General features: G+C 42.3%; 2 protein-coding genes and 1 long non-coding RNA gene across 3 annotated transcripts in view; 1 reads left to right on the forward strand and 2 right to left on the reverse strand.

Annotated features, from left to right (window-relative positions):
• The window catches only part of LOC138965444 (uncharacterized), a 92,046-nt gene that overhangs the window by 27,955 nt on the left and 36,617 nt on the right, over nucleotides 1-27,474 (reverse strand). The gene's annotated exons all lie outside the window — the stretch shown is intronic.
• Nucleotides 2,163-14,160, forward strand: LOC138965435 (N-acylglucosamine 2-epimerase-like). Its single transcript, XM_070337595.1, has 9 exons — nucleotides 2,163-2,611; nucleotides 4,403-4,478; nucleotides 5,271-5,346; nucleotides 6,539-6,708; nucleotides 7,125-7,349; nucleotides 8,356-8,437; nucleotides 8,884-9,191; nucleotides 9,728-9,815; nucleotides 13,826-14,160. Exons 1-9 carry the CDS (start codon nucleotides 2,505-2,507, stop codon nucleotides 13,897-13,899), a joined length of 1,206 nt encoding a protein of 401 aa, XP_070193696.1. The 5' UTR covers nucleotides 2,163-2,504; the 3' UTR covers nucleotides 13,900-14,160.
• Nucleotides 13,926-27,120, reverse strand: LOC138965436 (LEM domain-containing protein 1-like). The gene is made up of 6 exons (XM_070337596.1): nucleotides 27,022-27,120; nucleotides 25,833-25,976; nucleotides 24,569-24,706; nucleotides 19,207-19,246; nucleotides 18,062-18,193; nucleotides 13,926-16,426 (listed from the first exon to the last, which is right to left on the reverse strand). Exons 2-6 carry the CDS (start codon nucleotides 25,933-25,935, stop codon nucleotides 16,273-16,275), a joined length of 567 nt encoding a protein of 188 aa, XP_070193697.1. The 5' UTR covers nucleotides 25,936-25,976; nucleotides 27,022-27,120; the 3' UTR covers nucleotides 13,926-16,272.

The raw sequence follows: 27,474 nt of genomic DNA on the forward strand, positions 1-27,474 counted from the left end.
TTGTTGATGCATGTATCGCTGTCATTACATCGAGACTGATTTTCGACAGAACAACACAAAGAAAGACAGACGGGAAAGAAATAACTTGACGAAAAGGAGATGGTAACAGAAAGAAAGACAGAAAGATGGAAATAGCACAAAGGATAAATAACATCATTTTAAAAAAAATGAGGAGAGAAAAAATAAAAACTGTCAAACACTGACTAAGAGGGGGGGGGGGGGGGGGGGGGGGGTCAGGGATTTCCGCCCCTTCCTTCCCTAGGTTTGCACTGATAAAAATGTAAAATAACTGAATGCAGACCGTGGGTTTTTTCCCACTTTTTTTTCTGAAGCTTCTCAGCCTGTTTCATTAACCCTAATTATTGGGAGTAATACCTATAATACACTGGACTCGCAACGAAATATACAAACAAAAAATTAATGACACTGAACAACGTTTCTTAGTTTATTATCTCGCATGCAGTCACTCCCTGTTTACTCCTAATTATTGGGTAAAAACTTCAAAGACTGAATAATACACTAGCTGATCAGTGATGCCTCCCTTTTGCTAAATGTCTATCAAAGCTGTGTCGGTGTGTGTGTGTGTGTGTGTGTACGCAAAGAATAATTACAGCGCAGATCCTGTTGCGAAACGTCAGTGACCCAAATCGATTCAGTTGTGTCGTGTGATCGTCGAAAGGAAACTGAGCACGGTATTTCAGTCAAATGGTTTACATGGTCGTCTTGCCACTGCTGTGCTGCTTCCATGCCCGCGCACACGCATCATCCCGCCGCGTAGCACGCACGCACACACTGACACACACACGCGGCGCGCGCGCGCACACACACACACGCATGCAGCATACAAACACGCGCACGCACTGACGCACTGACACAGTTACTGGGATCACTGAGTATCCAAACTATTTAACAAGTTACTGCTGTATAGAGTCAACGCACGATTTCACTTTATCCGTGGACAGTGTAAGAAAGCAGACTTATGTTTTAACAAAGAAATCACAAAGATAAATCGAGAGTGTCTCGAGTTGCTAGTCTAACACACGCACCCGTGCTGATATCAAATTTCTGAATTGTAGCCTGTTTTTCAGAGAAAAAGAAAGAAAGATTGCACAATGTCAATGGAAGTTTTAACCTGCTCCTGTTCGCTCAGCAGTATATCCGCTTGACTGAACCATGACTGAACTCACTGTCTAATACTTCATACTTCTAATGTATCACTTGCTGCAGGGGCGGACGAGGGGGGGGGGGGGTTCTGGGGTTTCCGGACCCCCCCCCCCCCCCCCCCCCCCAGCCAAATAATAAAAATATTTTTATGGTGCATTTCTTCAGTTTTACATTGAGTTTCAATTTTTTGGGTATTAATCAGTGACAAAATCTGCTGCCTGAAACTGGTAATGATCATCCTCAGAATGCACCAGATTGCACCATTTTGCATCTTTTTTTTCTCAAAATTTTTCTCAAAATTTCCCCCCCTAGCAAGCAAGGCGCTTCGCGCCGTCGGCTCGGTGCCGCCGTGTTCGCGCCTTCACACCCATATCTTCACAATATACTTTTGGGACCCCCCCCCCCCCCCCATAAAATGAACTGATCCTCCCCTGTGCTGTTATAGCATTACTGGAGTGTAACTTCTTGTCAATGTGTCTATGGCCTAAATAAAGTAAAAGTGTACAGAAAAGTGAACGTGTCAGCCAGGCTGTTACCTATCTACTCCCTGCGCAGCAAATTCAGTAGTACAGTTTCGACACAGACTTCAGCTCATTGTGTGCAAGATTTGTTTTCAGGAAAAGAAAATACGTTTCAGCCCGGAACAGTCAGCAGATGGCATATGACCTGACATAGACAAAAATCACAGTTATTTTCTAGGTCATAGGTTGTTCTGATCACTGTATGCGGCTACGCCTGCCGGTGTGACGTTTTCATCTTTCGCCGTGTTGATATTTCGCTTCTCGGCCTCGTTGACCTAGTAAACTCTACACTGAACCAAAAAACACCCTTCGATAGTACTGATGAGCGACCTTGTGTACCTTACATTCATGGGGCCAAATTTGTCCAACCAATTTGTTTTATTTAACTTAGAAATTTGATTCATCCTAAAATGTTTCCTTCTAACTCAAGGGACGTAACCACTTAGTACACGTTTTCGAAGAATTCGATTTTGGGGGTGAAATCCATTAAATTTTACCACCAATTTTCTTCACATGCAAGAAACTGACATGCTTTTCGTCCATAAATAATTTCACTTCTTAATTTTACCAGGAAACAACATTTCAGTCTTGAGTGTATGTCGAGGGGGAAATATGTACACAGGCGAAAGATGAAATCGTGACACCGGACGCACTCTAACAACAATGTAATCAAAGTGAAGGATTAGATTACGTTGTGGTGCATTTGCACCAGTAGAACTATAAAGGCAAGATAGTGTGTACAGATCGGCTATTTCTCATTTGCTAAGAAGGCCTGTTATTTTTGTTGTTGACTGTTGTTCTTCCTCGCGGTATTTCACAATGGCGGATCCTGAGCATCGTCTTGGAGAATTTCTGGAGAAGATTCGAGCGGATCTGGACAGAAGTGTTCGTTTCTGGCAGACACACTCCCACGACGTACAGTGTGGGTGAGTTGTCAAAACTACTTCAGTTATTATCATATCAGTCGAAGTCAGTACAGAAAATAGTAACCTTCTGACGGTCAAGAGTCATGCAGCACCTGGCAGAGAATAACCTTATCCACAAAGAGCAGCACGGTTTCGTCGCAGGCCGGTCATGCGTGACTCAACTCCTGGATGTGTTGGACGCCTGGACTGAGGTTCTTGACGCTGGCGGGAGTGTGGACATCATTTACACTGATTTTATGAAAGCGTTCGATTCGGTGCCTCACAAACGTCTGCTGTCGAAAGTTGCGGCCCACGGAATCCAAGGAAAGGTCCTAGGATGGGTGGAGTCATTCCTCACTGACAGAACCCAGTGCGTAGTGGTCAACGGAGCATCCTCACAGCAAGCTAAAGTCACTAGCGGCGTGCCGCAAGGCAGCGTTTGCGGGCCTCTACTCTTCGTCATCTACATCAACGACCTGCCGGAGGTGTGTTCCTGTCCTATCCGCCTATTCGCCGACGATACGAAGGTCTACACTCGCAGCGACACAGAGGGGGGACCAGAGGCACTACAGCATGACCTGGACAGTCTACAACAGTGGCACGGTCGGACAACTGGCTGCTCCGCTTCCACCCAGAGAAGTGTCACGCCTTGAAGCTCGGCAACAAGAAGTCCGAGGCAAAGTACTTTATGAAGGGGAAGAGGGGAGGGGTGGATGTCAACATTGAGCTACAGGAGAGTGAGGTGGAGAAAGACTTGGGTGTGCACGTCGACAACAGACTGAGCTTCAAAGAACACGTCAGCATAGTCTCTGGAAAGGCCAACCAGATCGTGGTCGTGGGCGTCATCAGGAGAACTTTTGACTACCTGACGGAGGAAATGTTCATCCAACTATACAAGAGTCTGGTCCGACCCAAGCTGGAATACGGGCACTCAGTGTGGCAGCCACACCACAAGGCGCTATGTGCTGAAGTGGAGAACGTGCAACGCAGAGCGACCAAACTCATTCCAGGTCTGAAAGACGAGCCCTACTGTGAGAGGCTGAAAGCTCTGAAACTTCCAAGCCTGGAACACCGTCGCCTGCGGGGCGACATGATAGATACCTTCAAGTATGTGCACGGCATGTACGAAGCGGACAGACCCCACTTTGAGCCCATCAGCAGTAGAGACACTAGAGGCCACTCTCTGAAACTCGGCAAAGACCACTGTAGACTGAACGTACGAAGCAATTACTTCTCCCAGCGAGTAGTGAACACCTGGAACAGTTTGCCTGAAGAGGCAGTAACAGCGCCATCAGTCAACAGCTTTAAGACCAGGATAGACAATTTCTGGCGCCAATGTACAACCCTACCTGCCTCGTCTAGATTGTAGAATAGCCCGCCACGCATGCTACAGTCTAGTAATAGGACCTATGTAAAGGCTACACAGCCTACCTCATAGTAAACTTCAAGTTCAAGTTCAAGTTCAAGACATCATGATAGCAGGTCATCTAACGGACCTACACTTTTACCTGAGAGTCATCGATGGCGGGGAGCCATGAAACTTTGTGCTCTAGAACGAAATCATAGCATCAAAACAATACATGATTTGAATAAGTAAATAAAAAGCCTCCCAATAAACCATCTGATCAATCCATGAATCAATGAATAAATCTGTAAATAAATCTGTGAATAAATCAATGAGTCGACCAAGAATAAATCAACAAATCAATACATAAATAGATAAAAAAAAAATAAAAATAAAAAATAAAAAATGTAAAAAAAATTAAATAAATAAAAACATTCATAAATAAATGAGATTGTTTTTGTGTGCAGTGGGTTCTTCATCTGCCTGGGAGAGGACGGTCATGTGTACGATGAAACCAAGTACACCTGGCTTGAGGCCAGACAGGTATTCTTGATTGTCACAGTCATAGTGCGTGTCTGTGTGATTACAAAACACATGAAGACAGACAGACAGACACACACACACGCACACACACACACACAGTGGCAAACACATTGACATAAAGACAATCACACACACGATCGTGCGCGCGATCTCATCGATACACACCCTATCTGTCTGTCTGTCTGCCCCCCCCCCCTCTCTCTCTCTCTCCCTCTCTCTCTCTCTCTCGGGCGGGGACGTAGCTCAGTTGGTAGCGCGCTGGCTTTGTAGCCAGTTGGTCGCTATCAGCGTGGGTTCGATCCCCACGTTCGGCGAGAGATTTATTTCTCGGAGTCAACTTTGTGCAGACTCTCTTCGGTGTCCGAACACCCCCGTGTGCACACATGCGCACGAAAAAGATCCCACGTTCACAGCGAAAGTCTCAGGGCTTGGAAAACACAAAGACACGCATGCATCATCTCTCGTCTCTGATTATCATGATCGTATTTCGATACTTTGACGAGACAAACCCAATGCTGGTGTGTCGAAGAAGACGGCCACAGCGGGCTTGTTCGAATCAAAGTATCACACCATATCTTCAGCGTATTACCAATACCTGTCCCAATATAGACCAGTTGGTCTAAGAGGACGTTAAACCCTAATAGTCAGTCAGTCAGTCAGTCTCTCTCTCTCTCTCTCTCTCTCTCTCTCTCTCTCTCTCTCTCTCTCTCTCTCTCTCTCTCTCTCTCTCTCTCTCTCTCTCTCCCGCCTCTCTCTCTCTCTGATACAGCAGTGCTGGTTTGCAAATTACAGGTATGGATGTATGCACGATTGTACAACGAAGTGGATCGCTTCAAGACGGCAGAAATGTTGGAAGCGGCAGAAAATGGTGAGTTATCACAGCACGCCTGCTCTCTGTGCATAGGATGAAGGGAGATGAACATTTCTTCAACCAACAATCCCTGTGCCGGCACTGAGAGATTGGGTGTGTGTGTGTGTGTGTGTGTGTGTGTGTGTGTGTGAGTGTGTGAATGTGTGTGTGTGTCATTGTGTGTGCGTGCGTGCGTGCGTGTGCTAAATTAATTTCGTACCTCAGCGACACCCGGCATATCAGTTCGCTAAATGAATCCATCGAAAAATTCCCACTCCGAACAGGAATCAGGAAGGACAATGATTTTTGGCATAATTATGTCAAAAAGGGAAGCAACATGCTCGTTTCCCAATTAACAACATGGGAAGATATTATGTTGTGGTGCACGACACACCATCATTTACATGGGAAGATATGTTGTGGTGCACGACACACCATCATTTACATGGGAAGATATGTTGTGGTGCACGACACACCATCATTAACATGGGAAGATATGTTGTGGTGCACGACACACCATCATTAACATGGGAAGATATGTTGTGGTGCATACCACACCATCATTTACATGGGAAAATATGTTGTGGTGCACGACACACCATCATTTACATGGGAAGATGATATGGTGTGGTGCACGACACACCATCATTTACATGGGAAGATGATATGTTGTGGTGCACGACACACCATCATTTACATGGGAAGATGATATGGTGTGGTGCACGACACACTATCATTTACATGGGAAGATATGTTGTGGTGCACGACACACCATCATTTACATGGGAAGATGATATGTTGTGGTGCACGACACACCATCATTTACATGGGAAGATATGTTGTGGTGCATGACACACCATCATTAACATGGGAAGATATGTTGTGGTGCACGACACACCATCATTTACATGGGAAGATATGTTGTGGTGCACGACACACCATCATTTACATGCATGGGAAGATATGTTGTGGTGCACGACACACCATCTGATGGGAAGATATGTTGTGGTGCACGACACACCATCACTTACATGGGAAGATATGTTGTGGTGCACACCACACCATCATTTACATGGGAAGATATGTTGTGAGGAGTGGCGCGGGGGAGGTTGGCATTGCCTCAAGACATTTGAATCTATGAGAGGAAATAAGAATAATATTTCTTCAGTGCTTCAGTGCAAAACTAATTACCTGGCAACTTGTCCTGCAGGTGGGAAGTTCGTGCTGGCCCACATGAAGCGACAGGACACGGGCAAGTGCTACCTGTCGCTGACCAGACAAGGCCTGCCCCTCAAGACACAGCGCACCATCTTCTCCGAGTGCTTCTACCTCATGGCCATGTCCGAGCTACACCGGGCCACTGGCGATGCGCAGTACAGGGTGGGGAAAACATATCAAGAGAAACACAATTGACTGCAGCACACACACACACGCGCACACAACGGCCGGCACACACACACACACGCACGCACAAACTGAACACACACATACACACACACACACACAATACTGACAAGTCAACACACACACAAACTCATGCAAAGAGATTCACAGCAACACACACGTACACGTACACCCACACACACACATACACACAGTGGTACTGACAAGCCAACACACTGACAAACTCATGCAAAGACACTCACACGCACGCACGGACACAGACACACACTCAATCAATCAATATGAGGCACTGGCACTGACACACACACACACACACATACACACACACACACACACACATACACACACACACACGGTTTATGAAAATAGGGAACCTTACATATCTCACACAGGAGGAAGCCGTGGCCATGATGAGCCGTATTCTGTGCTGGGTGCGAGAGGACGACTCGGGGCTGGGCCGGGAGAAGCTGGCAGGCAACACTCCGGTCAGTAGTCTGGCCGTGCCCATGATGCTCCTGTGTCTCATCGACCAGCTGACCACCATGGACCCGGCACTGGCCGCCAACTACGACGAGACGGAGCAGTGGTGTCTCGAGGAGGTCAACAAGCACGTGCAGGTCAGTATTGGTCAAGTTCTTGGCGATAAATGATTTTTTGGAATAACTCTGTCGGGTCAGTTTGTATGGGTTCTGAAAGAGTGAGTGCCCTTGCATTTGCGCAAACAAACATTGCCGTGTGCTTCCCGTACACGTGTTTGAGACACGTACGCCTTCTCGCAAGTGACTCAGTGCATGGCCTATATATAGAGGCCTAATGTCACGTGGGAAAACTTTTCGGAAATCGTCTATTAAGGCTTTGTGGAACTCCTTGTTGTGTCTTTGTGAAGTTGTTCAGTAGCACGTGCAGTCGGTCACGACGGTTGGGAAACACTGTCGTATCTTCGGCAAGTCCATCTTGGACTACGGGTAGTGTGTCCTCAACAAATTCCAGATTCAAAATCGAGTGTTATAGTCATTAATGGCGTCACCAAGGACAGTTTGAAGAGCCGCGTGAAGACGAATAGGGAGTAACTGCATTCTGAAATCGTCGCATATTTGTCCCCTTTTCTTTTTAACTGCAGTTGTTGCCAAAATATGACATATCACTACTAAACGGCACTTCCCTACGTCAAATCATCAACTTCTTAGCCGCCAGAGAAGTGCAAGTTTCCCGGCCTAACATACAGAGTGACTGTAGTGAAGGGGCGGGGATGTATCTCAGTCGGTAGCGCGCGCTGGATTTGTATCCAGTTGGCCGCTGTCAGCGTGAGTTCGTCCCCACGTTTGGCGAGAGATTTATTTCTCGGAGTCAACTTTGTGTGCAGACTCTCCTCGGTGTCCGAACACCCCCGTGTGTACACGCAAGCACAAGACCAAGTGCGCACGAAAAAGATCCTGTAATCCATGTCAGAGTTCGGTGGGTTATAGAAACACGAAAATACCCAGCATGCTTCCTCCGAAAGCGGCGTATGGCTGCCTAAATGGCGGGGTAAAAACGGTCATACACGTAAAAGCCGTGGGAGTTTCAGCCCATGAATGAACAAACAAACAAACTGTAGTGAAGACAACCCGCTGTGATTTTCAGAGGAACGGCACCGTGGTGCTGGAGAACGTGACGCCAGACGGCAAGGAGCTGCCAGGTTCCGCAGGACGGCTAATGACCCCAGGTAACTTCTCACACAACCTTACCCATACAGTGGCAACCCAGGTAACTTCTCACAACTTGGAACTCTCCACTCCCTCTTTCCCCAGCAGGTCACGCCATAGAGGCCGGCTGATTCCTGCTGCAGACAGCCAATTAGGCCGTGAGGGACAATACTCTACATACTGACCTTAGCCATTGACATTTTCATTGCTGTTTTTCACATCTTCTTAAAATTTCGATATAGACGTAACATCTTAGAACTCTCCCTTCCCTCTTTTCCCTGCAGGTCACGCCATAGAAGCGGGCTGGTTCCTGCTGCAGATAGCCAAGGCCAAAGGGGAAGAGACTATGTCTACAGACCTTAGCCATTCAGTGACACTTTGATTGCTGTTTTTCACATCTTCTTAAAAATCTCAAGTTAGACGTACTGTAACAACTTAAAATCTCCACTCCCTCTTTTCCCTGCAGGTCACGCCATAGAAGCGGGCTGGTTCCTGCTGCAGATAGCCAAGACCAAAGGGGACAAGACTCTGCAGACCTTAGCCATCGACACCTTCATCACGACCTCCTTCTCGCGCGGCTGGGACCCGGAGTTCGGCGGCCTCTTCTACTTTGTGGACGTGGATGGCGAGTCGCCCGTGCAACTGGAGTGGGACATGAAGCTGTGGTGGGGGCACAACGAGACCATGATCGCCATGCTGATGGCCTACACCGAGACCGGGGACACCAAACTGCTGGCCAACTTTGCTACCGTCTTTGACTACAGTTACTCTCATGTATGTGTGAAGTCGGTGTTTTAAGTTCATTAGACTCATTGTGTATGAAATTGAATGTGAACATCACGAGTAAATGTATTGTAAAAAAGAATTTGTTTTAAACATTTAAAAAAAAAACCACGTTTGTGCATTGTCCAGTCTGTCCTTATACGTACAGGGTCTTCCATCACTCAAGTGAATGTATTACCACTGTTCCCATTTAAATGCACACAGCCAAGCATTTGAACAGATAATTTGATTGGACAGCTGTAAGTGCAATTGTGTGTTTTTCAATACGGTAGCAGGGTTTGGTGGTTTTTTTTAACTCAATTTGAAACATGCAATGACAATTGTCACCTTCCTGAAGGAATTTAGAGATCCTGCCGGAGTAGTCTAGACATTGTGTAATAAATCTAGCTGAAGGACACCACGACCACAGACTATAGGAAGAAAAGATGTGATACTAATAATGATTATTGTCTTTTTCTGCATTAACTGTGTCCTGATAATAAACTTTTTTTGGAAAGATAACTTTATTTTTGTAAACTTATTTTCAGTTTGTGGACACAGCTCATGGCGACTGGTATGGCTACCTCAACAGAAGGGGAGAAATCACGCACAAATTCAAAGGGGGTCCTTGGAAAGGTAAGTACAGAGGAATCCCCCTTTTAAAGACCCCCCCCCCCCCCCCCATTCTAAGACTCACTCCTTTTTCTGTTCATAACCCATGTAAATTTACCTCCATTTTAAAACTCCCTCCTTTTTTTGTTCATAACCCATGTAAATTTACCTCCATTGTAAGACTCCCTCCTTTTGTTCATAACCCATGTAAATTTACCTCCATTTTAAGACTCCCTCCTTTTTAAGACTCCCTTCTTTTGTGTTTATAACCCATGTAAATTTACCTCCATTTTAAGACTCCCTCCTTTTTCTGTTCATAACCCATGTAAATTTACCTCCATTTTAAGACTCCCTCCTTTTTAAGACCTTTTTCTGTTCATAACCCATGTAAATTTACCTCCATTTTAAGACTCCCTCCTTTTTAAGACCTTTTTCTGTTCATAACCCATGTAAATTTACCTCCATTTTAAGACTCCCTCCTTTTTCTGTTCATAACCCATGTAAATTTACCTCCATTTTAAGACTCCCTCCATTTTAAGACTCCCTTCTTTTGTGTTTATAACCCATGTAAATTTACCTCCATTTTAAGACTCCCTCCTTTTTAAGACCTTTTTCTGTTCATAACCCATGTAAATTTACCTCCATTTTAAGACTCCCTTCTTTTGTGTTTATAACCCATGTAAATTTACCTCCATTTTAAGACTCCCTCCTTTTTAAGACCTTTTTCTGTTCATAACCCATGTAAATTTACCTCCATTTTAAGACTCCCTCCTTTATAAGACCTGATTTTCTCAGATTTTTGGAGGTCTTAAAAGGGGGGTTCCACTGTTTCAAAACTCTACAGCTTGCCTGCTGAATGTGCAGTGTGGTAATCAAAAAACAAGAAAGGTAGGTTGTTGGAACGTTTGTTATTGACAAAACAATACATTCACAGATATTTCGACCCAACGGTCTTTTAAGTGAACAGACAAACAAATATTCACACAAAATTTATCTTGATAGTTCTATCAGTTTACGTCCACTCGTCAGGAAGCTCAGCGAATGAATGATTGTATGATGAAATGAATGACATAGAATCACTTTAAAGACCGTGGGGTCGAAATATCTGTGAATGTATTGTTTTGTCAATAACCAACGTTCCAACAACCTACCTTTCTTGGGTTTTTTTATTCTGAATTTTGGAAAGTTGGCAGTCTCTTTGTTTTCGGATTTGTGCCGCAGTGTGGTAGTTTTGGTTGTTGGATTCATTTTGAGACACGTCAATATGCGAAATACAACAATTCTCACTCTTTACAAGCAGCAGCCAGGCTTTTGATTTTTGGCATGTAACTAAGTGGAAGGAGGATCTTTTCACATGTGCAAGCCTGTACAGAGCTGTTGCGGTGCACATGATTGCTTACACAAGGACTGTACCATAAAGAGATGGAGCACCACCTAGCACATGATTGCTTACACAAGGACTGGACCATAAAGAGATGGAGCACCACCTAGCACATGATTGCTTACACAAGGACTGGACCATAAAGAGATGGAGCACCACCTAGCACATGATTGCTTACACAAGGACTGGACCATAAAGAGATGGAGCACCACCTAGCACATGATTGCTTACACAAGGACTGTACCATAAAGAGATGGAGCACCACCTAGCACATGATTGCTTACACAAGGACTGTACCATAAAGAGATGGAGCACCACCTAGCACATGATTGCTTACACAAGGACTGGACCATAAAGAGATGGAGCACCACCTAGCACATGATTGCTTACACAAGGACTGTACCATAAAGAGATGGAGCACCACCTAGCACATGATTGCTTACACAAGGACTGTACCATAAAGAGATGGAGCACCACCTAGCACATGATTGCTTACACAAGGACTGTACCATAAAGAGATGGAGCACCACCTAGCACATGATTGCTTACACAAGGACTGGACCATAAAGAGATGGAGCACCACCTAGCACATGATTGCTTACACAAGGACTGGACCATAAAGAGATGGAGCACCACCTAGCACATGATTGCTTACACAAGGACTGGACCATAAAGAGATGGAGCACCACCTAGCACATGATTGCTTACACAAGGACTGGACCATAAAGAGATGGAGCACCACCTAGCACATGATTGCTTACACAAGGACTGTACCATAAAGAGATGGAGCACCACCTAGCACATGATTGCTTACACAAGGACTGGACCATAAAGAGATGGAGCACCACCTAGCACATGATCTTTTGGTACACCAACTTGCACATACAGTGGTACCTGTCTGTAACGACCACAGTGGTCGCTATAAACAGGTGGTCGCTATGGAAAGGTGAATTATATAGAAATAACTCCTTGGGGATCGTGTGGGATGGTCCTTATGGGCAGGTGGTCGCTATGGAAAGGTGAATTATATAGAAATAACTCCTTGGGGATCGTGTGGGATGGTCCTTATGGGCAGGTGGTCGCTATGGAAAGGTGAATTATACAGAAATAACTCCTTGGGGATCCTGTGGGATGGTCCTTATGGGCAGGTGGTCGCTATGGAAAGGTGAATTATATAGAAATAACTCCTTGGGGATCCTGTGGGATGGTCCTTATGGGCAGGTGGTCGCTATGGAAAGGTGAATTATATAGAAATAACTCCTTGGGGATCCTGTGGGATGGTCCTTATGGGCAGGTGGTCGCTATGGAAAGGTGAGTTATATAGAAATAACTCCTTGGGGATCCTGTGGGATGGTCCTTATGGGCAGGTGGTCGCTATGGAAAGGTGATTTATATAGAAATAACTCCTTGGGGATCCTGTGGGATGGTCCTTATGGGCAGGTGGTCGCTATGGAAAGGTGAATTATATAGAAATAATAACTCCTTGGGGATGGTCCTTATGGGCAGGTGGTCGCTATGGAAAGGTGAATTATATAGAAATAACTCCTTGGGGATCCTGTGGGATGGTCCTTATGGGCAGGTGGTCGCTATGGAAAGGTGAATTATATAGAAATAACTCCTTGGGGATGGTCCTTATGGGCAGGTGGTCGCTATGGAAAGGTGAATTATATAGAAATAACTCCTTGGGGATCCTGTGGGATGGTCCTTATGGGCAGGTGGTCTTTATCGAGAGGTGGTCACCAAGACAGGTTCTACTGTACTTGAAAGATAACTCAACTCCACAATTAGACAAAGTTTGTCAGTAAAATCTGCACGTCTTGTCACTCTTCACCCTTATTACACTGTTAAAAATTCTTAATCTCAAATTACATAAACACCCTTTTGCAATCAGGAATCAAAGAACATGAACCAGTAGTTTATGGAACATTGAAAGGGTTAAAACCAAAGAAAAAGGCCCTCAGATCACTTCCAAAGTTATACCCGGTTACAAATAATGCTACTGCGCAGGACCGACTTCACTTTGCAAAAAGAAGTGTTTATAATTTAAATTGGCTCACTTTGAATTCATTACCATCCTTGTGATGCATTTTTGAGCAAATCGTGCCATTTTGGCCTAGATTTAGATACATGGACAGTGGAACTCCCTTGTGAGACCTCAACAAAACTGAGAAAATAGTCTTAAAATGGGGGAAATTTGACAGAGGTTATGAACAGAAAGTCTGAGGAAACAAGGTCTTAAAATGGAGGAAGTCTGAAATTGTGGGGTTCCACTGTACAGAGGATTCCACAGATTGACCAGAAACTTCCTCCAGTCAGATCTATAGCATCCCTTCAATCATAGACAAAATGAAACATTCACCAAGACCTTGACCTATTGATCTTAAGTGGACGACAAAGTACAATGGCTTCCTGCCATCTTTGAAAGTGCACACCCAACATCAGAAGCTAAGTGTTCACGGTTTCATTACTATTTATCTGTTGTGTATCATGTGCTTCCGCTTTAAACTTCAACAGATCCAGGTCTTGTAAATGTTTCATTTCCTCAGTGATTATCATTCAACATTTCATGAACCAACCTTTCTTAGGTTTTTTATTCTCGAGTTTAAAATGTTAACAGTCGGTCCATATATGTTTTTTAATGTTTTTATTTCAGGGTTCTTCCATTTGCCAAGATGTCTGATGATGTGCGAGAAGATGCTGGAAGACCTCATCAAACGGAAGCAATAAAGGAACACTCTCTCACCACGCAAATGAACACTAAAGTGATTTTAATGCATTTATCAAAATGTATATACATTTTTACCATGTCAGTCTATATTTTCAAAGCTTGTATGAATAATAAAACGCAAGGCATGAAAGATGCGAGCATGTCAATAAACTGATACTCCAACTCATCGAAATTCTTGTGACTCTCGCAGAATTTGAACATCATGATTCATACAAGCTTCACACGCCTTTATTAAGTTTACCAATACATTTGAAACAAATGCTTGATCAGCTTTTGGGATGCGCTTGTGAAGAAAAGTATTTTTTTTCCACTGACCGTACTGATCGTATTCTAGACAAGCATGCGTACAAAATACGGGGAAATCGTATTGTAGTTCCCAGGGGTGCAGTATCATACCAAAATGTCTGTCGGAACCAGAAGGGATCTACATACTTAAAAACAAAACAAAGATTTTTTAAAAATCAACTGTAAGGAGGTGGTACTAGCCAAAAGATAAAGCATGTTTGAGACATTTCTTCACGGCATGAAAACTTTTATCTATGTAACCAAGGGGAAACCGCTTAGCATATTTGACTGTGAAACAAAGCACGAGACACGTCAATCTAATTTTGCCATGATGAATATCATAACACTATGAACAATGCGAATTAGAGCCAACTAGAAAACATCTAAACTTACAGAATATACATTCTATGTATCAATGAGAAAAACACCTTACATGAGCACACACAAAAAACTACAGGTGAGTTCAGTTACACCATTCACAACTGTACAATTTCGTGACCTAAGAAACAAGGGACGTAACTGCTCTAAATATAGAAAACATATGCAAGAGTTATGGAATCAATCTCCTGGCACCTGACTGAATGACAAGCATTGAAATGAAACATGAACAAAATAGAAAATCTGATGAAAACCATGAATCCATTCTCTTATGATAGCAAATAAATGAAACTTTAACAAACAAATAAGCTGAAATGCTGATACATACCAATAACACAAAGTCTTCCAAAGTAATGAAACAATAAGAACAAAATAATTTGGTTGGCAATTGAAGTCAACAATAATCCTCACTCATAATATTAAAGAAAATGTTAAAAACAATTCTGAGGAATAACACACAGGGTTAATAGGATTTAGAAATATATCGACTAAGTTGCAGAACCCCGACATACTCTTCAAAATTCAAATCAGTGAAAAATTCTGGTTTTGCAGAAAATGAAGCTCGCTGTCATTTGATGTACAATCCTCCTATGAGGAAGGTAGCGAGTTCAAATCCCGGTGGGTTAAGGGTGGAGATTTTTTATCTCCCAGGCTTATGTGCAGACCTGCTAGTGCCTTATCTCCCTTCCAGTGTACACGCAAGCACAAGACCAAGTGCGCACAGAAAAGATCCTTAAATCCATGTTAGAGTTCGGTGGGTTATCAAGGGTGGATCTGGGGGGGGGGGGTTACACGGGTTACGTAACCCCCCCCCCCACCCCCCCAAAAAAGAGGTAATTTATTGGCTCAGGATGCACCAGATAGCTCTATTTTGCTTCTTTGGATAAAAAAAAATTTCCGGGGGGGCATGCCCCCGGACCCCCCTAGAGGCTTAGGTGCCTTTGGCGCCGTCAACTTTTATCTTCGCAGTCATTTTGTAACCCCCCCCTCCAAAGTGAATTGATCCGCCCTTGGGTTATAGAAACACGAAAATACCCAGTTTCAGCCCATGAATGAAGATGTCCAAATTTTGAATTACACCTTTGAAGCGACAAGACCAGGACATAGATGGCAACATGCATTATCAGCACCAATTGTTTCCCAGACAGCTCAGTTCCAAAACAAACAGATACAAACATGAATCTTCTTCAAAACAATCAGTCTCGAAAGAAGAACACAGGGCATCTTTTTTCTCTTTCGTGATCAGTCTTGAAACTGCTTAAGGTGTCTTCTGTCACTCTTTCCCTTCTTAGAAAGTCTTCACAGTAAAGTAAAACTCAACAATGTGACCGGTACAGAGTGAACATCTTTGTTTTAATTAAGTGCTAATGAAAAAATCCAAAAACAGACTGCCAACGTTCCAAAGTTCAGAATCAAAAAACCAGAATGGTAGGTAATTGGAACGATTATTATTGACAAAACCAAACGTTACATTTACAATGAAGCAAACATTTTGTTTTGTCAATAATCAAATTCCAATTACGTACCATTCTTGTTTTTTGATTTTAAGTGCTGATAAAGATGAGAGGAAGTCATGACAATGTCAAAGCTTTTTACGTCATGTAATCATTGCACTGTAACTGCCACCAACACAGTTTTGCAAAAGTCCTTTTTACTAGTACTCCACTTATTCCAATAAATTACAGACATGGAAACTCGACGGTACAGGATCAGACGTTAATTTCAATCTGGTCGGGGATGTTACTGGCGGGGTCAGGCTCCATGTTTTTGACGACGAGAAAGACGATAGCAGCGATGATGAGGATGGCAAAGATCTTCACCCAAACAGGCAGGCCTCCACCCCCCTCCGACTTGGTCTTGGAACTGTTAGAAGGCAGAACAGGTCTAAAGAAACACTGTTAGATATGCAAGCACAGCAATCACATAGAAACACAAGAATTTACACCCTCTGACTTTGTCGTGGAACTGTTAGAAGGCAGAACAAGTCTAAAGAAACACTGTTAGATATGCAAGCACAGCAATCACATAGAAACACAAGAATTTACACCCTCTGACTTTGTCGTGGAACTGTTAGAAGGCAGAACAAGTCTAAAGAAACACTGTTAGATATGCAAGCACAGCAATCACATAGAAACACAAGAATTTACACCCTCTGACTTTGTCGTGAAACTGTTAGAAGGCAGAACAGGTCTTAAGAAACACTGTTAGATATGCAAGCACAGCAATCACATAGAAACACAAGAATTTACACCCTCTGACTTTGTCGTGGAACTGTTAGAAGGCAGAACAGGTCTTAAGAAACACTGTTAGATATGCAAGCACAGCAATCACATAGAAACACAAGAATTTACACCCTCTGACTTTGTCATGGATCTGTTAGAAGGCAGAACAGGTCTTAAGAAACACCGTTCGATATGCAATCACAGCTACCAGATTGAAACACTAAAGTGTACACCCTCCGACTTGGTCGTGGAACTGTTGGAAGGCAGAACAGGCCTGAAGAAACACAGATACGCAAACCGAGCTACCACATTTAAACACACAAGAGTGTACACCTCTGACTTTGACCTGTTGGAAATGGAAGGTAGAACATGTCCAATGAAACACAGTAAGATATGTAAGCACAGCTATCACAGTCACACAAAACCTACTGTTCACTGGATTGAGAAGTCTGATAGACCTTGAATGCTACTACTGTAGGGACTCGTACCACAAATGCTCACTCTCTCTACAAACTTCAATCTCACAACGGTTTCATCAAGGAAGATTCTTAAACATTAAGAAGCTTCTACATTTCTCAGCTAGCCTTCATTAACTCATTTTGGGTTTTACATTCCTGATACTTGAAGGCTGTTAAAATGCAGCTTGCTTGAAAAAAAAGACGCATGTCTGCAGGGATTGGTCTGACCAGGAACGGTATTCAAGTGTAGTGGAAAATTTGAAGTGGCTTTAGCGTCCATCCCCTTTAAAGCTACAGGGCTCAAAATTCTGATTTTAACTGCTATTCACGTTACCAAGTTGGAATGTCTATCAAGGTTGTTACCTTGCTTCTTGCTCTGTACGCATCCCCACATACACCCTTATCAAAGGAAATCACTGTCACTCGACGCTTCCCTACTATCCGAGAGATGCACGGTCAGCAAGGGGCCCCATTGCATAATACCACATGTGGACACAGCCATACAAACAGCAATAGAATACCAACGGCATCACGGCGTTAGCTTCTTCTTCTGCGTTCGTGGGCTGAAACTCCCACGTACACTACGTGTTTTTTGCACGAGTGGACTTTTACGTGTACGACAGTTTTTACCCCGCCATACGCCGCTTTCGGGGGAACGCCGCTAGCGATTGCAACGGCGAGAGGGATGTCAAGCAACTTTAGCGGGCCGAAACTGGGTTTCATGAATGGCATTTCAGGCGACTTACAGCTCAAATAACGCCACCCTGCAGTAAAGTGTCGTTAACAAGGTGTCCTGAATACCTCCCCAGAACTCTCACCTCTGTGGGCTTGGGGTTCGACGACTAGAAAGGTCAGGATGCAAAGGTTTCCGGGGTGATACTCGCCTGGGCTCTGTCCTCATCTCTGTCCTCGGCTCCCCCTCTGCCCGTGTAGTGCGGGTCGTTCTTTGCCTGAAATAAAATAAAGGGCTGCCAAATGAGCAGGTGAGTCTTTTATGGCATGAACTTGATGAAGTAACTCTTCTGAATGAAATAACTTTTTTTGAATGAAATGCTTGATGCCCAAATCATATAACCAAATTCTCATAAACTGTTAAGCATTAAATCAAATTCAGTAACATACCTCAAATTTAAAATCAATACAGTATCAAATTTGACTATCTTACAAACAATCCCACACTAGAACTGGAAGTAGGAGACACACTGCATAAACTTTTAAGTGCTGCTCATATGGCCGTCCTACAACCAACTTCCCTTTGTTGGAAGTCGCTCAACCTGGCAATAAGTTGAGATCGGTTCCACATAACTCTCACTTACCCTGGTTGCATAGGTTGTATGCATTTAGAACGCTCACACCCCTTTCTTTCTAAGATCTCAAAATAGCCTCATTTCTGTCAGATTCGAGATAAGTCAGTACCAGCGAATCTCCCCTAATTCTCAAGTAGTTTCCCGGACACACTCTACGATTGGAGGCTATATTTAGCTGTCTCAGTGTCTGCGTGTGCGCTCACCATTGGCTATGTTATGCCTCTCAGGACTAGGTGGGACAAAGCTTCAACAGCTGGCTGAAAATTACACCGCCTGTTCTGCTGGTCACGTGGGCAGAAATTTTCAACCAACTTTAATTTCTGACCGAAATCGCTTTAAAGTTTGTTAATGTTGTAAATCAGCCGAATGAACAGCAGTTTAGTGCTACAACCATCACAAGCTACATTTCCAATCAACAAATGCTAATATCATTCATAAGATCAAAAATGTATGGTTTGTCGAGGCAACTGCTATTCAAAGAGAACGTTCATGGCACGTCAAGGGTTTAAAAAACAGATTATAGGACTCTTCATGACATACCTTCAGTTATGAAATGTCTCTTCAATCTAAGAATGAGAACACCCCCCCCCCCCCCCCCCCCCTTCAGATGGTTACACCAGAGGATATATGGTTACACCAGAGGATATATCTTTTACCTGGGCTGCTTCGCTTGAATCACCACCTCTTCGTCTGCGCCTGTTCAGAAAAGAAAAGTCCACACCAAAGTTTAAATAGTTCTCTTGGTGTCTGCAACATTCACATCTCAAAACTCTAAATACACAAACACATGCTAGCCTGTCTCTATGTTCTGAAAACTATCGAGGTCATGAAAATTGAAAGTCACTTCATATAAGCAACTCACACTGAAAATGAGATAAAATTCCCTCTCTTTAGAAGTGTGTATTGGTATATCTTTTCAGGTCTGGCAACAAAGGAAAACTCTGCAATCACATCCTGTACTATATGCACAAACATCCTGTACTATATGCACAAACATCCTGTACTATATGGTCACAGGCACAAAATGGCGTCGAGTCAGAAAAAGTGATACAACCTCCGGAAAAGGTCTGTTGTTGATGCTTCTTTTTTATTTAAAATCGTGAACATGAAGAGCATTGACGAAGAAGGTATTTTTCTCGGCTCGGACATGACTCCGTAGTGTGTGGTTCACGTGTGCGGAATATAATCGATGTTTTGTTGGTGATTATTGACGGTGATCTGTTGCAATTCTGTGACACCTAGTACAGTGTGCTCGGCAAACTTTCCCATACTGTCAGATCACTGTCCAAAATATAGAAAAAATACGGAGATTCTATTCTGAAATGGTCGGTCTTTCCCTTGCAAAGTTTGAAGTGCCCCGAAATTTGCCGAGTCGAGCTTACCGGAAGATTACCATAGGCTAGAATGTACGTCATTCTCTGTCGTGATTTTCCGGCCGAGTGTATTAATGAGCCGACATTCATTCTCAACTTTTAGAACAACAAAGTTTTTGTTGATTTTCGATGAAAAATCATTCTTCTGTGTGAAAATAAGTTTAAAACACGAATCCGATGATAAACAGCTGTACGGGAAAGGTTTTTCGGCCAACTGCGTGATGCGTCGTGACGCGTTAGTTATGTACTATATTTTCTTCCGCGCATGGACTCGTTTCTACAAGGGGTGTGAACAAACTTTGTTTACTGACTTCCAGCCATGCGATCGTAGTTTCATTTGAAGAAGTCTGCGTTTGAAACGAACGAGAAATAAGAGAACACAGGAGGTAAGTGTTTTGTCGTGATTCTTTGAAATGTGTTATGTACACAATGATGGTAAGTTTTATCAATTTTGTAAGTCATATTGCTGTTTGAGACGTGTTTTGTTTGTTTGTAACGATGGTTGAGTGCAAGTCGAAAATATCGCGCGCTAAACGAAGTCTCCGATCTGACGCACAATGAAGAAATTTTATTTTGATTGTTCAGATACGAAGCTGTTGTCGTGACGGATAACGTACGATGCATGGTTAAGCTAATACAAATAGAATCTTTGTACAAATAGGTGGAAAACATTACTATGTTGATTTCTTTTGTTCCTGCGTTGAAAGGGACTTTCTGACGGGCCAGGAAATCGGTTGAGAAAGTACGGTGCGATGTTCATAACGTCACATCATGAGATTACTGTCTTCGGGCTAGGCGCGGAATATTTACCATTTTTATCAATGATTTTCTTTGATTTTCGTTCTTTCAGACTTGTGGTTCATTTTTTTGTTGTTCTTTGTAAATGACCGAGTTATGAGATTCAGACTTTTCTCTGTGGGATTCGTGTTTTCTTCCATGACTGCGTGTACATAACTTCACACGCCTTTAGTTCGAGATAGCTTGTCTGGGTGACGTGTGACATTATGTACACGTTATTGAAATCTTGTTCTGAAGGCTGTGCAGTAGAGAGTTCTCTACTACGATAAAATCTTGTTCTTTTTTGCTAAAAGAATTAAAAGCTGAGCAGTAGATGACTGCATTCAGCTGTTTTTATGACCCTGAAAATGTTCATAACGTCACATCATATCGTTTTGCTGTGATGATAGCAGATAGTGTAAAATCCAAACATTATATTTATTGCAAGCATTTCAGAAACTATACATGCATCTATAATTGCACATCGTTTTTTCTTTCAGATCACAAAAGCTACTGCTGAGGGAGCCTGGAAGGTTTTCCTGAGGAATTGGGCTGTGGGAAGAGATTTTTTGTTTTTGTTTTGTTTTTGTATACCCGTGTGCAACATCCTGCGAGTCTTCAAGGAGGACGGCTACATGATGTCCCTTGAACACTGGGCTTTTATTTACATGTTTGCTGCTAAATCTTTCTGGAGGCATAGCCTACATGAGACTTATGGCTGAGACCAGACTTTTTTTGTGAGCTTCAAGATTTTTATTTACACATCCTGTTTTAACCATCTTCAGAATTGATAACTTATTTCACAATCATATTACACTTATATACTTTTTCATGTATTCTTGTTCCTATGTCTGTTGATAAACAGTGATCATTTCCCAACTGACAAAATCTAAGTGAGCAGTACTCACCAGCACTCAATGCATGAAAGATAATCTCCTGTTGTAATGTTATGTACATATTCTCATTTTTCTTGCATTTTCTGATGATGATCTGAATTTATGTTCCAGGGCTGCTAGTTGCTTTTTTATTTGTACCTTCTGTGTGTCATTTGTTTTCTTATAATTTCTGCCTTTGTAGGTGTGCATCTGTTTAAGATACATCACTCAGAATCCTAGGTGTCTCAGTGTGGCGTTATGTACAATGTATTTTTCCCTCTTATCTCTTACCTGCTACATATGTTATCTTGTTTTTTGATTTAAAATGGTAACTGTGTCCCTTTGCTACTAATTTCTTTCTCAGATTTGTTGATTGCAGTTATTTTGGCACCATTTTTAGCTGATATGGGCACTTTCATCCTCTGACTTTGCGTGCCGTTATGTACACATAGGTTTCTTTTGCTGTATAGTGGATTTATGGTGGTTTCATCCACAACTTTTACTTCTTAAGGGTTCTTCTCATTTATTTGGAGATGTCCATACATTTGTTTGCCTGTTGGGTCAGAATGTTCTTGTTTTAATGTATCTGTTTTGGTTATGTCACGCTGTGATGTTATGAACAAAGTTTGACTGCTGCTGTTTATTTTTAATTGTCTAGCTCCTATAACTGGATTTTGCTTGTTTGCCACTTTAACTTCATAGTTGTAAGCATTTCTAACTATATTTGATGTTGGTTTCATTCTGTGTGGTTAAATTGTTGTTTTAATCTCGATTTTTTAGCAATTATTTACGGATGAAGTGAAAAAGGATGTTATTCCTTTCATCCTCTGTGATTACATTTCTCCTTGCTGTGGCTGTCTGGTGTCTATCTCTTTTACATGTGTTTTGTACTGAGGGGTCAGAAATCGTCTTTTGTCACCTTTTTTGTTGCATTTTTGTGATATGATGTGACGGTTATGTACACAATGCTCTAGTCGGGTGTAATAATGTTAGATTTTTGTTTTTGGTGTTGTTTTGATATTTAAAGTCATTTAATGTGGGTTTTTTGCTTGGGTTATGTTTATTTTCTGTCATAGTGCACTTGTAAGGTTAAATGAAGTTTGTGACGTTGTGACAAGTTATGTACATATGCCGGGATTTAAATTTACTAGTTTGTTAAAAATAAACTACTTTTTGAACTTATAGTGTGTTTATGAGCTTATAAGTGTGACTGGATTTGTCTAGCCTTTCTTTGTGTGTCTCCTTTTTAGGCTAAAAGTTTTCCTGAGCATGTCACAGTTTTAGACTCCTTTTCATGCCTATGTACATATGCACAAACATGTAGTAAACGTAAATGTTTAGTTGCAACCCTTCCAGTTCCTATTCAAGCATCTATCCAGTACAGCTGTGCATGTAACGGAAGATCCTCTAATGAGTGAACACATCAAAGGGAACAATGTATTTATTGGGAAAAAAGCAAAATTGTGCAATCTGGGGATACCAAGAATGATCACTAAGGAGTTTGAAAATACAGTGGAACCATACGTTTTCAGATTTCCTGTTCATAACCTGTGTAAATGTACCTCTATTCTAAGAATCCCTCCCTTTTGAGACCCGATTTTTCAGATTTGTGTCGGTCTTAAAATGGAGGTTCCACTGTACCCAAAACAACAATCTCATGCCTCTCGTTTCATACAAACAGAAACAACAATCTCATGCCTCTCGTTTCACACAAACAGAAACAACAATCTCATGCCTCTCGTTTCACACAAACAGAAACAACAATCTCATGCCTCTCGTTTCACACAAACAGAAACAACAATCTCACGCCTCTCGTTTCACACAAACAGAAACAACAATCTCATGCCTCTCGTTTCACACAAACAGAAACAACAATCTCACGCCTCTCGTTTCACACAAACAGAAACAACAATCTCACGCCTCTCGTTTCACACAAACAGAAACAACAATCTCACGCCTCTTGTTTCACACAAACAGAAACAACAATCTCATGCCTCTCGTTTCACACAAACAGAAACAACAATCTCATGCCTCTCGTTTCACACAAACAGAAACAACAATCTCACGCCTCTCGTTTCACACAAACAGAAACAACAATCTCACGCCTCTCGTTTCACACAAACAGACACAACAATCTCACGCCTCTCGTTTCACACAAACAGAAACAACAATCTCACGCCTCTCGTTTCACACAAACAGAAACAACAATCTCACGCCTCTCGTTTCACACAAACAGAAACAACAATCTCATGCCTCTCGTTTCACACAAACAGAAACAACAATCTCATGCCTCTCGTTTCACACAAACAGAAACAACAATCTCATGCCTCTCGTTTCACACAAACAGACACAACAATCTCGCGCCTCTTGTTTCACACAAACAGAAACAACAATCTCATGCCTCTCGTTTCACACAAACAGAAACAACAATCTCATGCCTCTCGTTTCACACAAACAGAAACAACAATCTCATGCCTCTCGTTTCACACAAACAGAAACAACAATCTCATGCCTCTCGTTTCACATAAACAGAAACAACAATCTCATGCCTCTCGTTTCACACAAACAGAAACAACAATCTCATGCCTCTCGTTTCACACAAACAACAATCTCATGCCTCTCGTTTCACACAAACAGAAACAACAATCTCATGCCTCTTGTTTCACACAAACAGAAACAACAATCTCATGCCTCTCGTTTCACATAAACAGAAACAACAATCTCATGCCTCTCGTTTCACACAAACAGAAACAACAATCTCATGCCTCTCGTTTCACACAAACAGAAACAACAATCTCATGCCTCTCGTTTCACATAAACAACAATCTCATGCCTCTCGTTTCACACAAACAGAAACAACAATCTCATGCCTCTCGTTTCACACAAGCAACAATCTCATGCCTCTTGTTTCACACAAACAGAAACAACAATCTCACGCCTCTCGTTTCACACAAACAGAAAGAGGTGTACGACGCTGTTTAACAATAACATACTCTCTTCATCTTCCTCATCTGCTTCATCCTCATCATCATCATCGTCGTCATCTACAGGTTCATAGCCACCAGAGGGTGCTGCCTTCATTCCTGTCTGCAGTTCAAACAGCCGTCTTTCGTACACCCTGCGGGTAGTGGCTGCAACATGAAGTGAGATAAACAATAACATGAGGCCAAAAACACAACATAACGTGAGATAAACAATAACACGAGGCCAAAACCAAATTGTGTCGAGCGATATCAAAACAGTTAGTCAATGTGTTTGCCTGAAACTTAAACATCAACGCTAAAATCCAGTCATAAATCACAGAGACCAGAGACTATATGTAGTAAGACTTGGCTCGCCCAAACCCGAAAATGAATTGCCCTTGTCTCGGCAAAGCATGCAAAAATAGTGCCTAATTCTTTATTGTTGTTTGCCTAATGTTGTAAACAAAGAAACATCAAACAGTAAAACTACAACAGTACAAGCATGAAGATCTACGGCAAGAGTATGCTGTACACACTTTTGCAATCATAACAAAACCGTACAGAAAGTATTAAAAAGGCCAACCATTTCATGCGAAAGATGCAAGTGGAGACCCTAATATTATAGTAACACATCTTGTAAGCACACTTGAAGTCAAAGTAGGATAACGTCTGGTTGTTTTTAAATTAATAGTGATCCTTCATTACAAAAATACAAGTGAGACAATGACAAAAGGTGACGTTTTCAGCAGTACACCCAAACGACATTATCACTGTCAGTACATTTTCCAGTCTAGTTAATCTGTTTTCGTTCTATTTTTCCTGATAACAAACATGCTTTAAAGCTTGATTGTCAACAGGAACGGCAGAGCACAAAAAGTGTAACACGATATATATTTTCTGTACAGGGAAAATAATCCCCCAGTTTTATGTCATTGAAAAGTATGTCCCATGCAACACACTTTTGCTGAACAGCTCTGTGTGCATAGATTATTTGTTTGATGATATTGATAATTACTTAGTAGATAATAGTCATACCAATCCACAATTTAAGTCAGTTTTCACATCCATTTTCTGTCAGTTTCCTATTTGTTTATTCTGTTGGCATGATCAAATGTCAGCGATCATGTGTCAATCGGGAAAGTGGATAGACACCTGACCTTTTCTCACCGTCTATCAAGTACCACTGTCTATCGAGGTCTGTCATTTGACGTCACAAGTCATGCATAGCCCGCTCAAAAACTGCCACTCAAGTACACAAACGACAGACCTCAATATTTCAATGATGTATACTCACGCAATATTGGCCCAAGGTTGACACCCAGGTCTCTGAGCTGATCAGCCAGGTCCTGATCCGACAGGCCGGAAATGGCCGGAGGTATCGGTCGCACTGGAGGCATTGTACAAGTCTTGTTCGAGTATGTGCAAAGTCTACCCTAATCTGAAATTATAAATGTCAATTTAAACAACTAAAAACTCATTCCTTAGAAACTAAATGCATATGGTTAGTAATTTAAACTGTGTATACTTGTGTTATTATTAGCAATCTTAGTGTGATGTCACTTTCAGTTTCACAGTTTCAGGGGGCTTTTTCTGGTGATAGCATTGCATTCAGCCAGACCAGTGATATTTCAAGTACTGCACTACATAATGTTATCCACATATGATATGATATGATATATGACAGACTGGTACTTATGCTGTTGAGCCTTTGTCTGATCTTTTGATCAGTTAATTGCTATCCTAGCTTAACTTTGAGCTAGGTAACCTACACGATCTTTTGGCCGTGGCCTATTCTATCAAACATGACTAGGGATCTATATTTAGACATAACACGACTCAAATAATCAGCCACAGCCACCATTAATGCGGTTTGTCCGTTCTGTCAGTGTAATTTGTAAATGTAACGCCACTATTGTCTGGACATCAAGTTCTGTTTCACTGCCAGCTGAGTAAGGCTTTTCAATCAAGTTGAACCTCCAGTGATCTACCTGGTAGTCTTAGTTTGTTTCCTTTCTGCAGCACTCCTTAGCATTCAATTATTAACGTTAATTCAAAGAGGCTAACACGTCATAATACACTGTACAGTAACACACGTGTGCAATCACAGTTTCAGACTAATAAAATTGCAATCACAGATTCAGACTAACAATGGACGAAATGTTCAGACCTCTTCAGTCTTGAAATGAACATGAAGTCAAATCCGAAAGAAAAGAAAAGCGGGTGTACATAGTTTTCAGGTACGAAACCTGTGATGAGCTAACCAAGGAAATTCCGCATTTGTTTGAACTTTCACTTTCGCAGGTAATGAGAGAGACTGAGAGCACATTGTAACGCTCCCTGATTTTAGTGAAGCATTCATACAGAGTCAACAGACAAGTAAATTGAACGTACTAATATAACAATAACACACTTTCTGATCGCATTTCGCTTGTAATCATTCAGAAAGAGATGACAGAGCGTGATAACTGCCGAAGACGTCTTACCTTCGTTTGCACACAATTTCACTGTCACAATGCGTCAGAAACGCTTCCGTCCTGAAATGGCGCGAATCTGTGTCACGCATCTGAAAACAAGGAATGGAACATGAACGAAAAAAATGGTCATTCAATTTCAACTCCTATGAAAAATTCTCAGCTTTCGTTTTCCAGCATATTATTTGGAACTGGTTTGTTGAGCGTGTTGGTAGTTTCTTGTTTAGTTTCAAAACTAGGTCGTTCAAATCTTTCCGTCGACAGCAAGGACAGGCGCCGGCCTGTCTCTCGGCACAGGCACTTGAATGACACGGGTTGGGCGTGAGGGCCCCAGTGACACAGACATAGGAAGGTATTCTTTTATGTTGGTGGGGCAGTCAGTGGGTGGTATGTTAGCTGTCCTGCCTTACCTATGAGAAGTACATATTGCCATAGAGTACTTTGTAGTACAGTGGAACCCGTTTT

Source organism: Littorina saxatilis, linkage group LG4, assembly GCF_037325665.1.
Source record: "Littorina saxatilis isolate snail1 linkage group LG4, US_GU_Lsax_2.0, whole genome shotgun sequence".
Classification (NCBI taxonomy): Eukaryota; Metazoa; Mollusca; class Gastropoda; order Littorinimorpha; family Littorinidae; genus Littorina; species Littorina saxatilis.